General features: G+C 41.6%; 1 protein-coding gene across 3 annotated transcripts; it reads right to left on the bottom strand.

Annotated features, from left to right (window-relative positions):
• Positions 1 to 863: 863 nt before the first annotated feature.
• On the bottom strand, positions 864 to 19,199 carry LOC306885492 (ras association domain-containing protein 7-like). 3 transcript variants are annotated; one of them, XM_079442052.1, is made up of 6 exons: positions 18,953 to 19,199; positions 12,845 to 12,991; positions 11,872 to 12,755; positions 3,290 to 3,446; positions 2,993 to 3,100; positions 864 to 2,196 (listed from the first exon to the last, which is right to left on the bottom strand). In XM_079442052.1, the coding sequence occupies exons 2-6, from the start codon at positions 12,945 to 12,947 to the stop codon at positions 2,165 to 2,167; spliced, it is 1,284 nt and encodes a 427-aa protein (XP_079298178.1). In that variant the 5' UTR covers positions 12,948 to 12,991; positions 18,953 to 19,199; the 3' UTR covers positions 864 to 2,164. The 3 variants fall into 3 exon arrangements, 2 of the variants coding, with proteins under 2 accessions (XP_079298178.1, XP_079298179.1); XR_013785544.1 differs by having other exon boundaries at positions 1,913 to 2,764; positions 2,835 to 3,100; positions 18,953 to 19,174; XM_079442053.1 differs by having other exon boundaries at positions 1,913 to 2,196; positions 12,845 to 12,994; positions 18,953 to 19,165.
• Positions 19,200 to 19,807: the final 608 nt, after the last annotated feature.

Genomic DNA, 19,807 nt, shown 5'->3' with positions numbered 1-19,807 from the left:
GTAATCCAAAGGTCGAGGGTCCGAGTCTCGGTACAGGTAGGGACTGTAGTTAGAGAGAGTGAATATACAGCACCATTCCACCCTTCCACCACGATTGAGGTGAAACCCTTTAGCAAGTCACAGAACTCCGGATGTGTGTTTGTGCACTACTCACTGCTGTGTGTGTGCACTTGGGTGGTTGAAATGCAGAGCACATCATACTTGGCCACACGTCACATCCTTTTCTTCCTTCCTTTCCACCAATTTAATCGGCGAAGGGCCAAATGGATTTATTTTTTTATGTTTTCATGCATTCTTTGCATGTTACCGGTTGTGCAAAGTTTCAGCTGTTTAAAAATGTGTCATGAAGACAGCACATTTCATCTGTCACAGGAATGTCTATGGCTATTATCATACCAAACAAGGTGTGATACAACAATTGGGCATTTATGAAATGCTTTTGATTGGCTGCACCTATCCTTAAGACATGTCATACACCTAAACATTGAAAAACAACAACAACAACAATCAGATTAAATTTACAGACTTTCTCTTTTAGAAAAACAGTCCAAAATATTAATGACTCATTCTGCACTAGACTATAGACTTTTGTCGAATCAAATGTCACTGTCTAAAACAGGAGTTCTCAACTCTGGCACTTCCTTCACAATCAGCTCCAAAAAATAAAACACACCTGAACAGGCTCATCGTGAGTTTGAGGCAAGTGAATTTGATCAAGGTTTGAGCAAACCAGGAAAGTGGACGTTGAGGGACAGAGATGACAAAACCAGCCCAGAGATTCAAACAGGTAAGGGGGAAAAAATGTGAGAACCGGGGGCATGCTACACATGGAATTTAAAAAAATATGTTTTACATGCTCATTTGTAGTTACTTTAAAAATATTTTTTATTACCTTATATGTCAAAAACTGAAATTTTTCACACACACACACAAAAAAAATTAGTTAAAAATATATATAAATAAAAAACATCTTGTTGCAACATTTTACAAAAATAAAGACTGAATATATTTGGTCAAAATCCCATGTTATAAAAGATGAAGTGCTATGCAGGCTATTTGAGAAAATATTGGCTGATTAGATGGCAATGCTGACCTAAAATGCAAAATGTTTGCCCTCTCTCTCTTCACTGTTCCCACATCTCAGACCTCAAATACATAAAATATTACACTTTTTAGACATAGTTTAGTAAAGAAAATACTATAGAAAACTTACTAGCAGTTGCCAAGTGGTTATCAGTCTTACTTTTCCAATACAAATAAGACCAGTCTACCTTTTCATAATTGAATATAACAAGTTATGACCAGTCTGCAACCGGCCCCAGTTCTTTATTTACCCTTGTAAGACCCCCCTAGTTTGCCATCCAGGAACTGAGTTTGACACCCCTGCTCCAGACAGATGGCCTGTCCATCACAGGGCTCAATTAAAACAAACTGTAAACAGAAATTATCGTTGAGATTTCATGGCTGGTACAGGGATGTGTCTGTCGCTATGAGTGTTAATGGTCTCATGTAGAATCATAGTATAATCCTTAGAGCAGAGTCTATATAAACTAAGTAAGACTGCAATTGTATATCAGTGGATGTACATAAGTAGCTTAAGGAACATTTTATTTTGTGATTTTTGTGACTTTCGGTGTATCACTTAATTCACCTTCTGCCACTGGTAATGATTATTTTCAGTTCACTGCTTTTAAACCACAGTTTTACTTGAGATTCACCATGACAAAACATAAACAGTTAAATCATTTAAATGAAGTTTTAATTATAAAATCAAACCTGTTTAAGTATAAAAAAAGGATTTGTGGTGCTAAATCTTAAATATATTTTGATCACTTGTATAATATATATGGATATAAAAGTAATTCTGTGTTTTCACTCTCCAAATTGTACAGTGGAAATAATAATAAGCTTAAAATCTTGTAATGCTTTCTTTTTATTTTGATATGTTTTTAGTTAATGAAATATATGTAAATTGTTAAAATACATTCAAATGTTTCATAATTACAAAGACAGCACTGTATTTACATAGACTTATTATTGTGTTCACAAATGCATTTCACAGAATATCATACAAAAGAAAATATAATTAACATATTCAGACAAAATGAAGTAGACATAATATAAAGTGAACAGTGAATAATTCCTTGAGGTTGTACTCCAGACTTTATCGCCATGATGTCTCTCTTGATGACAGGACTGCAAGACACACACAAAATGGAATGAGGTTCTGGGCTTCATGGAGGATGCTATATGTTGTTCAACACACTGGTGGGGGTAATGTTTCACATAACAGATATAGGGAAGACAGACGAATGGAAGAAATGTAAAAAAAAAAGAAAAGACAAAGGAAAAAGCTCTAGCTTAAAAAAAAGCAGCATAAAAGCTTAAAATCAAACATGAAAATGCTCCATTTACAGCCTGACCTTGAGTTTGTTGCGACATTTCTGTACACCCCTGTGATTATTCTGAACAGCATCCACTGGAGGCAGAAAATTAATAAACACTTAATTTATTTCTACTTAAAACACTTGTGCCAGGCAGGAACCATGGAGCAAAGCACACCGGTAGCTCATGATTCACGTGAGCCTACATGAAAGAACCCCAAGGCAATGCAGGTTTCAGCAAAATGGGAAGCCGGTCATTTTTTTTTTTTGTGGTAGCTTGACAGTCACTATTAACACGCAGCAAGATGCAGCTATCTTGTTGTAGGAAACCACAGAAAACAGAGTACAGTGTTTTTGTTTTCTGCCTCAAAAATAAGAAACTCATAAATATAAATGTCGGCAATCGTTGGCAGTACAGTTGAATTGTCTGATCAGAAAAATGCCCATTACAGTGTATTTGACAAGACAAAGAGACACCAGTGAGGACAGGAGGTGTGCAAGTGAAATATTGTGCATTCTGGGAAGCAGGAAGAGGTAGAGGTGGACAAGCAGAAGATTTAGGCCAGCAGAGGGCAGAGGTGTGCAAGCTGTGTGTCACACATACACACCCTCTGGATGAAGGCTGGAGACAAGTGGGTTCTGGAGGCTGCGTGGGTTCCCCAAGATTTGCTTGGCAGTGGTACGAGGGTTAAACTCCAAGATGGAGGAATTCAAATCTATCATAAACACAAAAAACCTTCTGTTAAGCTTTGCCAGCTTCAGTTATTTGGTTAGGTATAAACAGTGTCCCTCTGAAACCACCAGATAGTATCTTTTCTCATTTGGAAAACACGTTACCCCCCACGTAAAGTAGAAAAGACCTTGTTAACTAGTGGCTTGTGAAAACTGTATGTAATGTTACACACCTTCATCACTCTGTCCATCAGGCTTGAGGAGAGAAAAATCGATCTCTTCGCTTTGCTGACTGGATTGTGCTGGAGTGACTCCTGTTTGCTGGATGAATTGTTGCAGGTTACACTGGCGTAGCTCCTTATTCAGATCATCCAATTCTATGCTTTTAGCCTACAGGGGAACATAAGAGAGATTTAATGTTGGGTTGGAGGAAAAAGCTGAAGCAGTGACTTTCAAATGGCAATGTTCCTTTATCACACAGTTCTCTTTTCTTGTAATGAAACACCCACGCACACTTAACCTCTACAATGAGATCAAATGTCCAAGCGATGTGTCTTAAATGTCATTTTTCATACAGTACCTTCCTACCATGCACAGTAATAATTAACTACTGTGGTTCCTGCTTAATCAACACAAACTATATCTTAAAGATGCTGCCTTTGCACTACTATGGTCAGTCTTGTTTTGTTATCCATAAACTTACTCATTTTTATTTCAACCTTTAAAGGTGTGACTAGTATTGTTGGTAATGACAACAACCTGTAGGATGAATGAATATAGTACTGCCCTTGCTGATGGGAGGGAGACAACAAATGAAGCAATAGTGAGGTAGTTTGTATGGTGCCCTGAGGTCCAGTTAGTCATGTGAGCACACAACATGCTTTTGTGTAACTGCAATTAATGTATCGGTGTGATTCAACAACTAGTACAAAGATGTTTTATTTAAGGTATACTGTTCAGTTAGCAAGTCATTACCGCAAACTAAACCCTGACAGGGTGATCTAAAATACGTGGACATGAAATGTTGAGTTGAAATCGTGTTATAATCCTACCTGTTTATAATCAAAGCTTCTGCAAATAAAAAATGTACATTGCAACATAGCAACAAGACAAACACGGTAACAATATTACAGTAGTTGTAACAACATGTCACGGTTCACTCATTCATTGTTTCCTCCTTGTCCCGTGTATTGTCATGTGTGTGCGTGTAGTACGTGTGTGGGCGTGGCCGAGCCATCACCATTCACTACACTCAGCTGAGCCTCGTTAGCAGCACCAGCTGCAGCTCCTTAACTCACCCATAAATACTCACCAGTTTCTCCTCTCCTTTGTCAGATCGTTGTGGATGTCTTCCTGTGCTGTTGTAGTTCCTGTTCCTGTCCGATCTTGTCCGTTCCGTAGTCTGGTGTCGAAGTTCGTCCTGTGCTGTGTTCATCGTTCCTGTCTGGAGATACTCACATCACCACGGATTACTTTTCACCACCCTCCTGCTGTGTAGTCCATCCAGTTCCTGCGTCACCTGTCATCATTTCATTCCTGGATCTGTATCACCTGTTTTCGGACAATAAACCTATTTTCACCCGCAACTTGCTTCCTCAACTTTCTGCACCATGACAGAACGATCTGACCAATCCATGGAGGCAGCGGGTGCCTCAGCCACGTCACTGGAGGCGTTCATCGCTCAAAGCATCGACCGTATGAACTCTCAGGAGGCGAGCCTGAATAACACGGGCCGGGCTATTCAGGCTCTGGTGACGCAGGTATCCGAGCTCACCCAGCAATTCCAACAGCTACGAGTCCCCACTGCGCCACCCACGCCGCCAGTTTCCCCCAGTCCATCTGAATTCCCCTTCCAGCCAGAGCCACGGCTGCCCATTCCCGAGCTTTACGCGGGAGAACCCCAATCTTGCAGAGCATTCCTTACACGGTGCTCTATGCACTTTGCTCTGCAACCTAAGACTTTCTGCACTGAACAGAGCAAAGTAGCCTTCGTTTTAACGTTGCTGACTGGAAGGGCGGCACTATGGGGAACAGCGGTGTGGGAGAATCAGGATCCATGCTGCACCTCGTTCCAGGCACTATCCGAAGAAATGAAGCGGGCATTTCGAGAATGCTCGCCGATCTCCGCCAGGGTGAAAGGTCTGTATCGGATTATTCCATCGAGTTCCGGACCCTGGCGGCGGAGTGTCGCTGGAACGAGGAGGCCCAGTGGGACATGTTCCTGCATGGGCTGGCTGACCGCGTCCAGAGAGAGATCTACATCCTGGACCTCCCCACCACACTCAACGGTTTAATAGACTTGGCTCTCAGAGTGGACGCACGGCTCGCTAGAGCGGAGCGACGCGTCCCGGCCAGCCGAGTCCCTGGTGGGTCTGAAAGTCACCGAGGCAACGACGTGGACGTGGTCAGCCTCACCTACGATCACGAACCCATGCAGGTAGGGCGGGCTCGGCTTTCCCGGGAGGAGAAGGAAAGGCGGAGATCTCAGGGCCTCTGCCTGTATTGCGGAGGGGCAGGACACTTACTCCACAGATGCCCGGTAAAAGACCAAGCCCGATAGTAAATGTGAGGCTACTATCGGGTGGGATCTCCGCAGAGAAGACCTCATCAACATCATCGACCCTCCTCCAGGTAAGACTGAGATGGGCTACACGTTCACTCACCTGTCAGGCACTTTTGGATTCCGGGGCAGAGGGTAACTTTCTGGACTTTTCATTTGCGCACAAATTTCAGATCCCCATCAAACCCCTCATGCACAAGATCTCTGTTCATGCCCTTAACGGCCACAAGTTACCTCCCATTGCCTTCACCACTGAACCCGTCATTCTCACCACGTCAGGCAACCATACTGAGACTATATCCTTCTTAATCATGGACACCCCCCTTGCACCCGTCGTGCTCGGCCACCCCTGGCTCATTAATCACAACCCCAAGATAGACTGGCATCAAGGATCCGTCATAGCTTGGAGCAATAACTGTCATGAGTCCTGTCTTGTGTCTGCCTGTCCATTGGTTTCTGTTTCTGTGTTTCAGGAGGAGGCGATGGATCTGTCTAACGTGCCCGCGGAGTACCAGGGCCTGAGGGAAGTGTTCAGTAAGTCTCGAGCAGCTTCTCTTCCTCCGCATCGTCCTTACGACTGTGCCATAGATTTACTGCCAGGTACGTCTCCGCCTAAGGGCAAGTTATATTCGCTTTCTGTTCCAGAAAGGGAGGCTATGGAGAAATATATTTCTGATTCTCTAGCTTCCGGGTTTATCCGCCCTTCCTCTTCTCCGGCGGGGGCGGGGTTCTTTTTTGTGGGGAAGAAGGATGGGTCCCTGCGTCCTTGTATTGACTACCGAGGGTTGAACAACATCACGGTAAAGAATACTTATCCTTTGCCATTGATGTCTTCAGCCTTCGAGAGGTTGCAGGGAGCATCCATTTTCACAAAATTGGATTTACGTAATGCCTATCATTTGGTCCGCATAAGGAAGGGGGATGAGTGGAAGACTGCTTTTAACACCCCTAGGGGGCACTTTGAATACTTGGTCATGCCCTTCGGGCTGCCCAACTTCCCGGCGGTCTTCCAGGCACTCGTCAATGACGTGCTGCGAGATATGGTAGATCAGTTCATATATGTTTACCTGGATGACATATTGATTTTTTCTTCGTCTCTCCAGGAACATGTGCAGCACGTCCGGCGAGTGCTTCAGAGGTTGCTAGAGAATGGGCTTTTTGTCAAGGCGGAGAAATGCGCTTTTCATGCACAGTCTGTTCCTTTTTTGGGGTACATCGTGTCGTCCGAGGGAATGCGCATGGATCCTGAGAAAGTTAAGGCTGTGGTGGAGTGGCCAAGCCCTGATTCCCGTAAGGCCCTACAGAGGTTTCTGGGCTTCGCCAACTTCTACCGGCGTTTTATTCGCAACTTCAGCCAACTAGCCGCGCCTCTGACTGCCTTGACCTCCCCCAGAACTACGTTCAGGTGGTCTAACACAGCCGAGGCTGTGTTTACCAAACTCAAAGGCCGCTTTGTTTCGGCCCCCATCCTCATAGCCCCTGATTCCTCACGTCAGTTCGTGGTGGAGGTCGACGTGTCAGAGGTGGGGGTAGGCGCAGTGTTATCCCAGCGCTCTTCCGCAGACGGCAAGATGCATCCCTGCGCGTTTTTGTCCCATCGTTTATCCCCGGCCGAACGCAATTACGACATTGGTAACCGAGAGTTGTTGGCAGTCAAGTTAGCATTGGAAGAATGGCGCCACTGGTTGGAAGGGTCGGGAGTACCTTTTATCGTCTGGACCGATCACAGGAATCTAGAATATATTAGAATGGCTAAAAGACTGAACTCCAGGCAGGCTCGGTGGGCACTTTTTTTCGGACGTTTTGATTTCTCCCTCTCGTACCGCCCGGGTTCCAAAAACATCAAACCCGACTCTTTATCACGCGTTTTTGACAATTCCGAACGCCCGTCTACTCCCGAGTGCATTTTACCCGAGACTCTTTTTGTCTCCACACTCACATGGGAGGTCGAGTCGAAGGTCAAAACGGCCTTAGAAGGGGTAATGCCTCCGCCCGGTTGCCCACCGAATCGGTTATTTGTGCCGGAGGGATTACGGTCCGACGTTATTCAGTGGGGGCATTGTTCCAACGTGGCTTGTCATCCAGGAGTCAATCGCACTAATTTTATGGTTAAGCAACGATTCTGGTGGCCACGTATGGCTCGCGACATTCACGGTTTTGTTTTGGCTTGCTCGGTTTGTGCCACTGGTAAGACTTCCAATCGACCCCCAGATGGGTTACTTCAACTGCTGCCCGTCCCTTCGAGACCCTGGTCCCATATTGCGCTAGATTTTATTACCGCCCTCTCAGGGCAACACGGTCGTTTTGACCGTGGTGGACCGGTTCTCGAAGGCGGCCCATTTCATACCCTTGCCCAAATTACCCTCAGCCAAGGAGACAGCGTTGACAGTCGTAAACCACGTCTTTCGCTTACATGGCCTCCCGGTGGACGTGGTTTCCGACAGGGGACCCCAGTTTGTGTCCAAATTTTGGCGAGAGTTTTGTAAATTACTGGGTGCGACTGTTAGTCTGTCCTCAGGGTTTCATCCCCAGAGCAATGGCCAAACCGAGAGAGCTAACCAAGATTTGGAAAGGGCGTTGAGATGTTTGGTCTCCAAGAATCCTTCCTCTTGGAGTCAGCAACTGTCTATGGTAGAGTACGCCCACAATGCGTTACCAGTGTCGTCCACGGGCCTATCTCCGTTTGAATGTAGTTTAGGTTACCAGCCACCAATTTTTCCCAGTCTGGAATCCGAAGTCGCGGTCCCCTCCGCCCACGCCTTTGTCCAGAGGTGTCACCGCACTTTGACTAGAGCCCGTGAGACTCTACTCCAGGTGGGGGCGCGCACCAAGGCTAAAGCCGATCGCCACCGGTCGAAGCCTCCCGTTTACGTCGTTGGTCAAAAAGTGTGGCTTTCAACCAAGAACATTCCTCTCCGCTCCGTTTCTAATAAACTTGCTCCCAAATTCATTGGCCCGTTCACTGTCACCAAGATCATTAGTCCGGTGGCAGTCCGCCTCAACCTTCCTCCGGTGTACAGGAGGATTCACCCCGTGTTTCATGTATCCAAAATTAAACCCGTGTTTTATTCTCCCATTAATCCGCCAGCCCGGGTCCCCCTCCCCCCGCCGCGACTCGTAGACGGGGAACCCACATTTTCGGTAAATCGTATACTGGACTCAAGGCGGAGGGGACGCGGATTTCAGTACTTGGTGGACTGGGAGGGTTACGGTCCGGAGGAGAGAAGTTGGGTACCTGCGAGAGACATACTGGACCACTCTCTGATCGATGATTACAATCGACAGGTAGGGGAACCTGGGAACGCCAGGAGGCGTTCTTAGGGGAGGGGTACTGTCACGGTTCACTCATTCATTGTTTCCTCCTTGTCCCGTGTATTGTCATGTGTGTGCGTGTAGTACGTGTGTGGGCGTGGCCGAGCCATCACCATTCACTACACTCAGCTGAGCCTCGTTAGCAGCACCAGCTGCAGCTCCTTAACTCACCCATAAATACTCACCAGTTTCTCCTCTCCTTTGTCAGATCGTTGTGGATGTCTTCCTGTGCTGTTGTAGTTCCTGTTCCCGTCCGATCTTGTCCGTTCCGTAGTCTGGTGTCGAAGTTCGTCCTGTGTTCATCGTTCCTGTCTGGAGATACTCACATCACCACGGATTACTTTTCACCACCCTCCTGCTGTGTAGTCCATCCAGTTCCTGCGTCACCTGTCATCATTTCATTCCTGGATCTGTATCACCTGTTTTCGGACAATAAACCTATTTTCACCCGCAACTTGCTTCCTCAACTTTCTGCACCATGACACAACAAAGGTCCTCTGAGGTAATTTTCACCACAGACTCAAGATGGCACAAATTGTGACTGTATGAGCCTGTTGTCTGAGTGCGAATCATGAAAGTAGCGCCAGTGTGAGTAAATGGGTGAGCTGACTGATATACAAAGTTGCCATGACGGTGGCAAATTTTACAAAATATCAGACCACGTTTTACCCAAAATTGACCAGTCAAGCCATGTAATAGTAAAGCAGAATAGAACTTACCATTAAAAATTTACTTACCATTAAACATACCATTAAAAAGGTATGTTTACTACACTTTGCACACTTTGTACTACAGTTCTTCATATAGTGGTTAATGAATTTGAAGTCTCACACAATGTCAGAAAATGTCTTTACTTCCATGTTGCAAAATAAGGTGGATATATAGTATGAATGTGTTTAGAATGAATGAAATCTAGGCGTACTACATCTGCCGTGTTGGCCGTGTCATGTGACCTACGGTTGCAGTTGCACCATTTCACTGCCATTCCTCTCAGTGGCCTCATGGGAAAGTAAAGCAACAATCTGGTCATTTTCGCCTACTGTTTTTCAGATGCTATTATTATGGACATACTACTCTTTTGGCGTACTGTTTTTATTTACTAAGTTAGTAGGCATAGTATATAACTTATTTGTCATTTTTGGAGACTCTAGTACTACTACTTGCCCACCCAGCGAGCCCATATTGTCTGCGATATTGTCTCATAATAGTGAAGTGAAGTGAAGTGACATACTGCCAAGTATGGTGACCCATACTCGGAATTCGTGCTCTGCATTTAACCCATCCAACGTGCACACACACAGCAGTGAACACACACACACCATGAACATACACCCGGAATTCGTTATTACCTTTTTAATGGTATGTTTAATGGTAAGTAAATTTTTAATGGTAAGTTCTATTCTGCATTTATCCCATCCAACGTGCGCACACACACAGCAGTGAACATACACACACCCGGAGCAGTGGGCAGCCATTTATGCTGCGGCGCCCGGGGAGCAGTTGGGGGTTCGGTGCCTTGCTCAAGGGCACCTCAGTCGTGGTATTGAGGGTGGAGAGAGCGCTGGACATTCACTCCCCCCCCACCTACAATCCCTGCCGGCCCGAGACTCGAACCCGCAACCTTTGGATTACGAGTCCAACTCTCTAACCATTAGGCCACGACTTCCCCACAATAGTATAATGTTATATAATATAAGATACGAGAATAATATAAGAGAATACATAGGTTTGATTATGCACTAAAGGGGTCATATGACGTTGCTAAAAAGAACATTATTTTGTGTATTTGGTGTAATGCAATGTGTTTATGTGGTTTAAGGTTCAAAAAACACATTATTTTCCACATATTGTACATTATTGTTGCTCCTCTATGCTCCGTGTTTCTGAAACGCGCCGATTTTTACAAAGTTCATCGTTCTGAGAAGCGAGCTGTGCACTGATTGGCCAGCTATCTAGTGCACTGTGATTGGCCGAATACCTCAAGCGTGTAACGGAAATGTTACGCCCCTTACCATATTGTGATGCCGTGTCCCAGCACAATGAGATCAAAACAATAAAACCCATTATAAACAAAGCATTTGTTGCATCCAGTGCGGACATAATTACTGATTATAATGACTTATACTGTCTTTTTACGCGTCGCATTGCATCGTGCCGCGTAAACATTATCATGACTGCATTTGTGATCAGAGAAACGACAAACAACAAGGGCTACTCTACACTGCTGAAAACTCGCATTTGAATAGTCAGTGGCAAATTCTTTAAATATGAAAACATACTTACAGGCTGTGAGTCAGAAGCGCCAGACTGTCCTTGCAAAGTTGGAATTGCCCCACTTTATAGAAACAGCCTTTGTGCACAGCTGATATTGTAGGCTACTCTCCCAGGTTCAGGAAATAATCCTCCGTAAAATGCGCTGCACACACTCTAATATTTGGGTTGAACAGTTCTGGAACAGTGTTGTAAATACAACTTAACCACTGATTTCTAGTTGTGTCCTCTTTTGGAAGCCCAAAAAAAGTACTTTCGCTTTCACAACAAAACAGTCTCCAGGACATGGCGCCAGGGTCAGCAACAACACTACAGCGAGAATAAAAATCATGCCCTCTTTTATTGCATATACATTTGGGCAGTGTTATGCAAATCTTCCCACTTAGACGTGACGTAGACACGTGGGGGCGTGTTTAAATGAGCCGTTTTAGGAGGGCGTGGACAAGTCTTAACTTTTATAAAGAATATCTCTTTGGGTGTGAGACTTTAGTCTTTGCAACTTTAGGGATCTTACATGTGCAGCTTGTAACACTCCAAAGAGAAAGGAAAACTTGAAATTGCATCATATGACCCCTTTAAATGTTTTATACAAGAAAATAAATAAATCGTCATAATGAAATAACGATATGACAAGTACATAACATTGTGAGTAATAAAAATAGAAATGCAGACCTGGAGTTGTTCTTCTGCCAGCCTTAACTCCTTTTCTATTTCTTCAATTGATGCCTGCAGTTCAGCCCCCTGACGCTGATGGTTGTCCAGTTGTTCTTTTTCTGTACCTACAGATTCTTCAACACTTGGTCTAGCTTGAAGCACACCGTTTCTCTTGGTTTCAAAAAGCAGCTTGATATCTCGCTCTAGCTGTGCTGATTGGTTGTCTGTGTCATGCAACCTTCGACTGTGTTTGTCTAGAGCTAAATGGAGTTCACTTTTTTGCCGTAGAATGTCCTTTTCTCTTTGAACCTCAGACTGAAATTCATTTTCCCAGTGCAACGCGTGGGCCAACTCTGCCTCGTTCCGCCTTAAAAGCTGCTGTAGGTGGTCCATATCCTTAAGGAGGTCAGGGGAAAGTTTTGGAGGAGGAGCCCGCTCCCAAACACTCATCTCCCTGTCTAGAGACTTCTCCTGTCCCTGCAGAGACTGTAGCTGACCTTGTTGTCGTAGTATCTGCTGATAAAGTGTGTCTTTGGATGGACCAGCTTGGGCAAGAGACGAGGGCAGAGATGGGGACACCCCTCGTGCTTGGGAGTCTCTGGGTGGTTTTTCAACATGTTTTACACAAGTTCGGGGTGATGTGGAGGGCCCCAGATTGAAAGTAAGAGCTTTTTTTGGCTCTTTGAGTTTGAGGGGCTCTGGATCTAGAGGTCTGGGTAATTGCGGGGCTCGACCTTGGTCTGAGGCTTCGCTGCTTGTGGGACCGGTGCGCCGTAGGATGAATTGCACCTCATTGCCTAATTGGCCCAGTTTAGCCAGGGACTCCAATGGGCGTTCATTGGCCACAAGCTGCCGTTCCTTATCCCGCAGTTTCTGGATAAGAACATATCGACCAGTTTGCCCTGGAGAGCACATTAAGAGCGAACTTTAAAATACAAATGCACTAGCTGTCCAAAGAACAAAAAAGAGAAAGAAAGGCTTAATAACTTACCTATAGCCTGGGCAAGGGCAATGACTACATCCTGACAAGACGTCTGTTCTGATAGGCCACAGACGACACGTGGAATACCATCCACCCACACCTTCAGCTCCATGACTGTGTGAAAGTCAGTAAGGAGCGTCTCTACATGACAGTGCTCTGCTGAACAGATACAGCAATTAAAATACAGAACAATTACTTACAATAGAGAGAATAACTGCACTTAGAAAACCACAAAAATACAGATTTGAATTGTCAGGCATTGATTGCTAAAACTGAGAACCGATTATCATACTCCTCTATGATCGAGGGAGATTTTTTTAAAAAGCCTTGCAAAATGTATAGAGAAATCAGTGTGGATGTAAAATGTCTTAAATGGGTTTTAATCCAAGTATGCCGAAGATACACAATTGCTTTATATGATGAACATTTAATATAGGCATTTATTCACATGTAAATATTGATCAATGCACAAACATACAGCAATATGGTAAACAGAAGTACAATCTTGCTTGCTTGGAAACATTATTGGTTCATGGATTACATTTGAAATGTCTGTATGAACATTTTGAAACATCAATCTTTTGGTTGCACAAACTTTCCATGGAGGGACAGAAATCTATCAAGTTTCTCTACAAAATATCTTCATTTGAGACTTGAAGATGAACTACACTCTTAAAGTTAGGAAAGACATAAGGATAAGTAAACAATGACTGAATTTTCATTTCAATTTTTGGGTTTAAAATGGGAACATTCCAGATTCTGGCACATCAGATGTGAAAATTTTAACTTTTACTTAGCAATAGATCAAACTAACTAAACTAACCGAAACTATAACAAGAGATCACACTCCAAATGTTTTGGTATTCGATTATGAGGAATGCTGCTTTACAAGTCAGATAATGGCAAAGTGTGCCATGGATTAAACCAATGAATGCCATAATGTGTTAAAAACTTTGTTACTGTTAGATAATGTTTTTAGAGTACATCAAAGAGATGTGTTATGATGAACACTCACATGTCATGTAACTGTAAGAACATGGTTCAAAAGAGTATGATCGCTTTTAACCTAACACCACATTTCCCTAGAAGTATGCATGCATGGTAAAATGAGGAACATGAGGATTTTATTCAGTTCTCAACTTCTAAACCAGAAAAACGTCAACAGGATCAAAAAATGTCAGCAATGCAAGCCAATAAACTCCTTCAACCAACACAATAATGAGAAGTCATTGATCAACAAAAACTCATCAAAGTGGTTTTATGATATCTGCCCTTGAGCATGTTCTGACAACAGCAATCAGGCCTTTTTTGCAAGGTATCATTCATTTTAATATGTACATTTTAGGGAAGCGCTGATATTCAAGCTGCTTCTGGCAAATTAACAGGTTAAAATGGGGTGCGTTTCCCAAAAGCATCGTTAGCTAACTATGGTCGTTAGTTCCATTGAACTCTATTGGTAGCGACAGAACTTGCGACCATAGTTGTTTTTGGGAAATGCACCCCTGGCTGTTTGTTTTTAAATATACTCTGTGAGGTGAGTTAGAGAGTGTCTCATGTCCTCAACCTGCACATTGACTCCTGAGGCAATCATTAACCAACCTTCACATTCCTGCAAACCTTGAAACTGTGCTCACATGCTCAAAGAATGTGTGTACTGAACTCACAGTCACAACACTTCTGCCTGTCAAACCAGATCATTTAATTTGACAAAACGGCAATAACCATAAGAGATTAGGGGAACGTTAAGTTGTCTTTGGCGTCTGCACAGAACATGGCTCAGGTTTCATGGCTTGTATTTCATAATGCTTTACTATAACAAAGAAATCATGTATTTGGCTTGATTAAGCCACACCTATGTTAATGTAATAGTTGATTTATTTCAGCACAATGACCTTGACAGATTTAAACTCAATGATTATTTTTAAGATAGCTTTCACACATCAGCTGTAAAATATTAGTAAACTGTGATGTGAGAAATATAAAGAAGTACATTTTAGTTTTTATGTGTTCTTGTTTTTAAAATGTGACACACTGCAAAGCATTAGCTATGCAACCAACAAACTCTCTTGGCAATTCGTAACAATTGTACATTTTGGTGACTAATGTGTATATTTTTTCGATCTCAGTCATATGCTTTTATATAATTTGTTTACACCCCACTGACGTTAGGTTTAGGGTGGAGTTTTGTGTGGGCCTTCAGACTTACTTTTCTTACGAAGTTGCCACCTCTTAAATAGCTACGTTTTCTCATTAGATCAGGTTGTGTGCAACTGCAGAGCTGCAGCACTAATGAATGGAAAAGAAGTCAAAGTCTCGAAATGCATTCTTAAAATGTGCTCATGTACAAAAGCAAGACACACCACAACGGTCCATCTAGTACATCTTTACAAAATCAATTAAAAAGCAGCACAGGGAGTGGAGCACAAAATAAGGTTTGTGTGAACCTGCTCTAACTGTAAACAGTGCAAATTAACTGTGTCATCTTTGTCATAATTATATGACTGCTCCTATTGTATGTGTCATTAACAGAACTGAAAAATATTACATTTTCGGTAAGCAGGTGTTATGATCACCGTTTTATTATCATTGTATTATCGGTATATTATCATATATGGCCTTTTAACTAGCGTACAATTGCTACAGTAAACACAATGCTTTAATGCTATGGTAGCTTTTAGTTCCCCTTTTATTACTGCTATTCACAATGTTTATTTGATTCATCAAGCATGTCAACTTGCTTCCTTGTAGCATGTGATATGACCGTGTATAATTTATGTTGTAAAGTAAAACGTGGAAGTCTCTATAAGCAATGGTATCCACTGATCTTATGTTACTCAGCTATTCTAAAAACTACACCGGTAAAGTGAAATGTTCTGTCAACAGGTCAATAGTGAGTTCCTCACACAGTGCCAGGTAAATAGCTAAAGATTTCCTCTTCACTACATAAAAGAACAAAAAAATACAAAAAGCAAATAAATATAAACAATATAATATCTTACCACATTTATACATTTGAAAACTATTAAAAAAGTGTTTATTCAGCAAGCTTTGTGAACTTCCTAGCTTTCTGTAGCAGATCTGATGATCATACACCATCCACCTCCATTTGCAGGTCTGCAGTAGATACCAGTCTCTGTTCTCCCATTGTCTTTTAAACACAAATCTGCCATGAAGTGTGGAGACCCATGAAATCAGCCTAGTTTGAAACATTCCATTCCTGAAATTTAAAACCATTAACCCTAAACCAGCTCCTTGAGCAGGAACATCAAAGATTCAGTGGTTCTGACTCAACTAACTAGAGTAACACATTAAGTGATGAAACACTTGAACTGGCATCGGGAATTACACTTTAAATCATATTCTAAACATCAATTTCAATTCATGTTTCAAGTTGGAATTGTCAGTTGTTTGAATAAGATGTTTTTGAAGGTGTGAAATGCAAATATGCTTGGGAAAAACATCCAACTTCTCATGTTTCCCTGTCAACATGGGCTTACAGGAGTACCCAGGAGGGCACCTGCTACTAGAAACATATGGCAAACTACAAATGCGGGTTTCATGCTCTTTTTTCCATCTGATGATGACAGATGTTGCATTGTGGTCATGAGAAAAAAAAAACAAAAAAAAAAAACACTCTTTCCCTCTATCTTTCTCTCCCTCCCTTACCAGCTTGTACTTATTTGAACAATGACTGAGACTTGGTGTTACGAGCACTTCCTCTGTCTGATTGCCTCTTCAAGATGAATCGCTTTTTGTATTCCCCAATTGTAAGTCGCTTTGGATAAAAGCGTCTGCCAAATGACTAAATGTAAATGTAAAGACCTCTATATGTTTGACAGCTGAAGGACCATCTGAGAGTTCACCTACACTAAATAAGAGACAGTATGTTGATGGCATTCTCACTCAGTGAAACATGAGAACCAAGAAAAATGTTTAAACCATCTGAATTCCATTTGTTATGTGAACCAACCAGAACCAGGCTCAGGGATGTGTCTCACAGGCATTAGGTTTCTTGTGTTAAAGGGATGAAACTGGCCTGCTTACGTAGAACAGCATATCTAAACCTTCCCCATTGTGTGCAAAAGGAGGAGTGTACTCTCTCCCTCTCGAGTGAGTTCATTGACGACTGCAGGTAAATAGTATCGCCAAACAAAGTCAGACACCGTTGGTATGCAGCTTTATAGGTGCATCAACCTTACTTTTCCTGCTAAAGAATTCCAGTTGAATTTTATGAAAAAGGAACAGGAAAGTGTAAAATGTAACTTTACTATTAAAAAAAAAAATACTTGTAAGAAGTTCAAGTAAGAGGGTAATTATAGTTAACTAAAACCATTAAAACTGTTTTATTACTTGAAATAAATGTTAAATTCTCATTTTCATTTAGATTAACTTTATTAATATAATCTTAATTAAGGTTACAAACAATAAAACTAATAAAAATGACAAAAAAAAGAAAAGAAATCATTAAAACTAACTAAATTTAACATGAAAGCAGAAAATAAAGGTCAAAATATCTCAGTAGTATTCAGTAAGTATCTCACTGAAAATAAAGGTTGCTACTGTACATTATAGATTTATCACTTCTTAAATTAGATGCGATATTGTGAATATGTTTCAATATGTTTAACAAAATAAAAAATCTTTCTAAATCCCCATTGGATTATGTGTATCCCTGGTTGGAAATCTCTAATTTAATGGAATTTCCATAAAGAATAACCACAAAATGTATGTTGGGAGTGGTCCTCTCTTTCAACCCATCCTCAGAGCAAGACAACCTCTCCACTAAATTTACGACATGATTCGTAGCCTTGAGCTGCAGGAACATAAATCAGATAGACTGTTCTTTCTTTTTCTTTTCTTTTTTTTAGCGCACATTGATTTCATCACTAATGCTTTTCAAACGTGTTTCAAGATCCGTGATTTAAACTGCATCGATTAAAATTCCCCATTTGCACCTGCAGGTGGTCAGTTATATGAAATCTAGCATTTGCCCTCACTGACATAGTTTGTGAACAGCAGCAGTCGGAGTGTACATAGTTTTGCATATCCAAAATACGGTGACATAATTTCGTCAGGTGAATGAAATGCAGAAGAATTTCCCTAATCAGATATTTCCTTAAATGATTTAGGTGAAAGATTATGGAGAATAATAAACTCATGTCGATTAGCAATTGATCACTGTGTTAATAAGAATCTTCAAAACATCAAGGTAAACTATTTGTGGCCTTGTTTACGTTGGGCACATGAACATATTGTAAAGATATATGCCAGTAGAACCTGTCAACAAAGTATTAAAAAAGAGAAATGATTGTTTTTAATCTGGATTCCAAACTTTGCACATCATTTATTTCTATTCTATTCTATTTTATTAATTCATTTATGAAATTAACCTTCAACTATTAAAAAAGTTCATAAAAAGGTCTTGTTTTGTAACGGTCCAATCTTTCACACTTTGATCTTACATTTTCATGGAAGAAAAACTTGCTATTAAAAGTATCAAGAAATACAGCCCAATTGCCAAATGGATCCTCGTTACCTCTAAGCATAACTCACAAACACAAAAACTCACCAGAGTTGAAAAAAAGGAATATTTTACTCAGGCATTATGCAGGTCTACGTGCAAACAAGTGATGGAATGAGTCAAAGGACCTGGCCGCTGTAAAGAAGCACTGTTTATATCAGACAGTCCACACAGTCAAACCATCAAGCAAAATACATTATCTACATTATCCATGGATAATACACTGTAGAATTATGACTAAACCATTATGACTAATTCCCTTCAGGCATTTTTCTTTTCATGAATAAAAGCAGGTTTTGCAAAACCTGGTAATGTCAATTAGTTATTTATTTTTTATTTTAACAGACGTCTTCCATATAGAAACAAAGTTGACAGATTTCTATAAACTATTTCCTACTAATTCTTGCTATATTATAAACTATTTCCTTGCTACAGATTAAAATCAAGGGCATAATCCAAACATAATTTCAACTACTTTTCTTTTGTTAAAACTGCTTTCCTTTCCAGACAGGATGGAAATACCAGTGTAGAATTTGGCAGATTTTATTGTCAAATCTGTAGACAAACCTGCTGGTCAGACAGAAAGCTATATTTACCTTAGAGTTGAAAGCTTGCGTCTGTGTGTTCTCCTTCCTGGTTACCATGTTGAATATATTTCAAAAAGTAGCGTCCCCAAATGACGTGTCTAATGTAAAATCAAAGAGTTAACCTGTAACACAGATGTCGGAGTCCAACAGGTGTTGTTTTTCCTGTATCTACAGGAGCAGGATTAATGGCGCACTACTCGTTTCGTCTCTTGAAAGTGACTCTCTCTTTCCGCTCTCCACAATGCTGACACAAACCAAAGCCTTCCCATGCTCCTCCCCCTCCACAGGTAATACCAGCAATAGTGCTCTCATTATCTCTCTGTCCTGCTCTCCTTCTCTGTCATTATAGAGCAGTTTGTAAAACTGGCATAGTTAGGAGATAGTACTTTATTCTTATTTTTATTAAGTTCAGTGGCTTGTCATTGTATTTACATGTATGTGTCATAATTGTGCTCATTGTATGTAGATCAAATGCTTCATCTTTAAACTCAATAACTTCCTCCTAATAACTTTCCAGATATGCCTGTAAAAAAATGTGAATTTTTTTGTCATATGAGTGGTTTCTAACTTGCTAGAGTGTTCTGGATTGTATCTTAAGATCACTTTTTTTCCTGTAAAACTGGGGATCATTAATCTGCTAACTGCAACAGTTCAGATGTCAGAACAAAACAACAAAAAATAGATGTTTACGTGCTGTCCTATGCAGAGATTGCTATTATGATTTTAGGGTGTAGTGTGTGATTTCCAGAGTCTTGCTATGCGGTTTCTAAGGTCTTCTGAATGTTTTGTAACACGTTGCTATGAGGTTGATAAGGTGTTTTGGTTGGTTGCTAGGCAAATGCTTACTGGCCCAAGTCAAAAGAG

The sequence above is a fragment of the Barbus barbus genome (assembly GCF_936440315.1).
Source record: "Barbus barbus genome assembly, chromosome: 2".
Taxonomy (NCBI): domain Eukaryota; kingdom Metazoa; phylum Chordata; class Actinopteri; order Cypriniformes; family Cyprinidae; genus Barbus; species Barbus barbus.
This window is presented reverse-complemented; position numbering and strand designations above follow the sequence as displayed.

Bases quoted from the DNA above. Each gene is read 5' to 3' on its own strand.
- LOC306885492 (XM_079442052.1), bottom strand. From the start codon at position 12,947: ATGGAGCTGAAGGTGTGGGTGGATGGTATTCCACGTGTCGTCTGTGGC. The intron at 12,756-12,844 runs GTAAGTTATTAA...TGTGCTCTCCAG, and splicing joins TGCCCTTGCCCAGGCTATAG to GGCAAACTGGTCGATATGTT. The intron at 3,101-3,289 runs GTGTGTAACATT...TGTTTATGATAG, and splicing joins TGATGGACAGAGTGATGAAG to ATTTGAATTCCTCCATCTTG.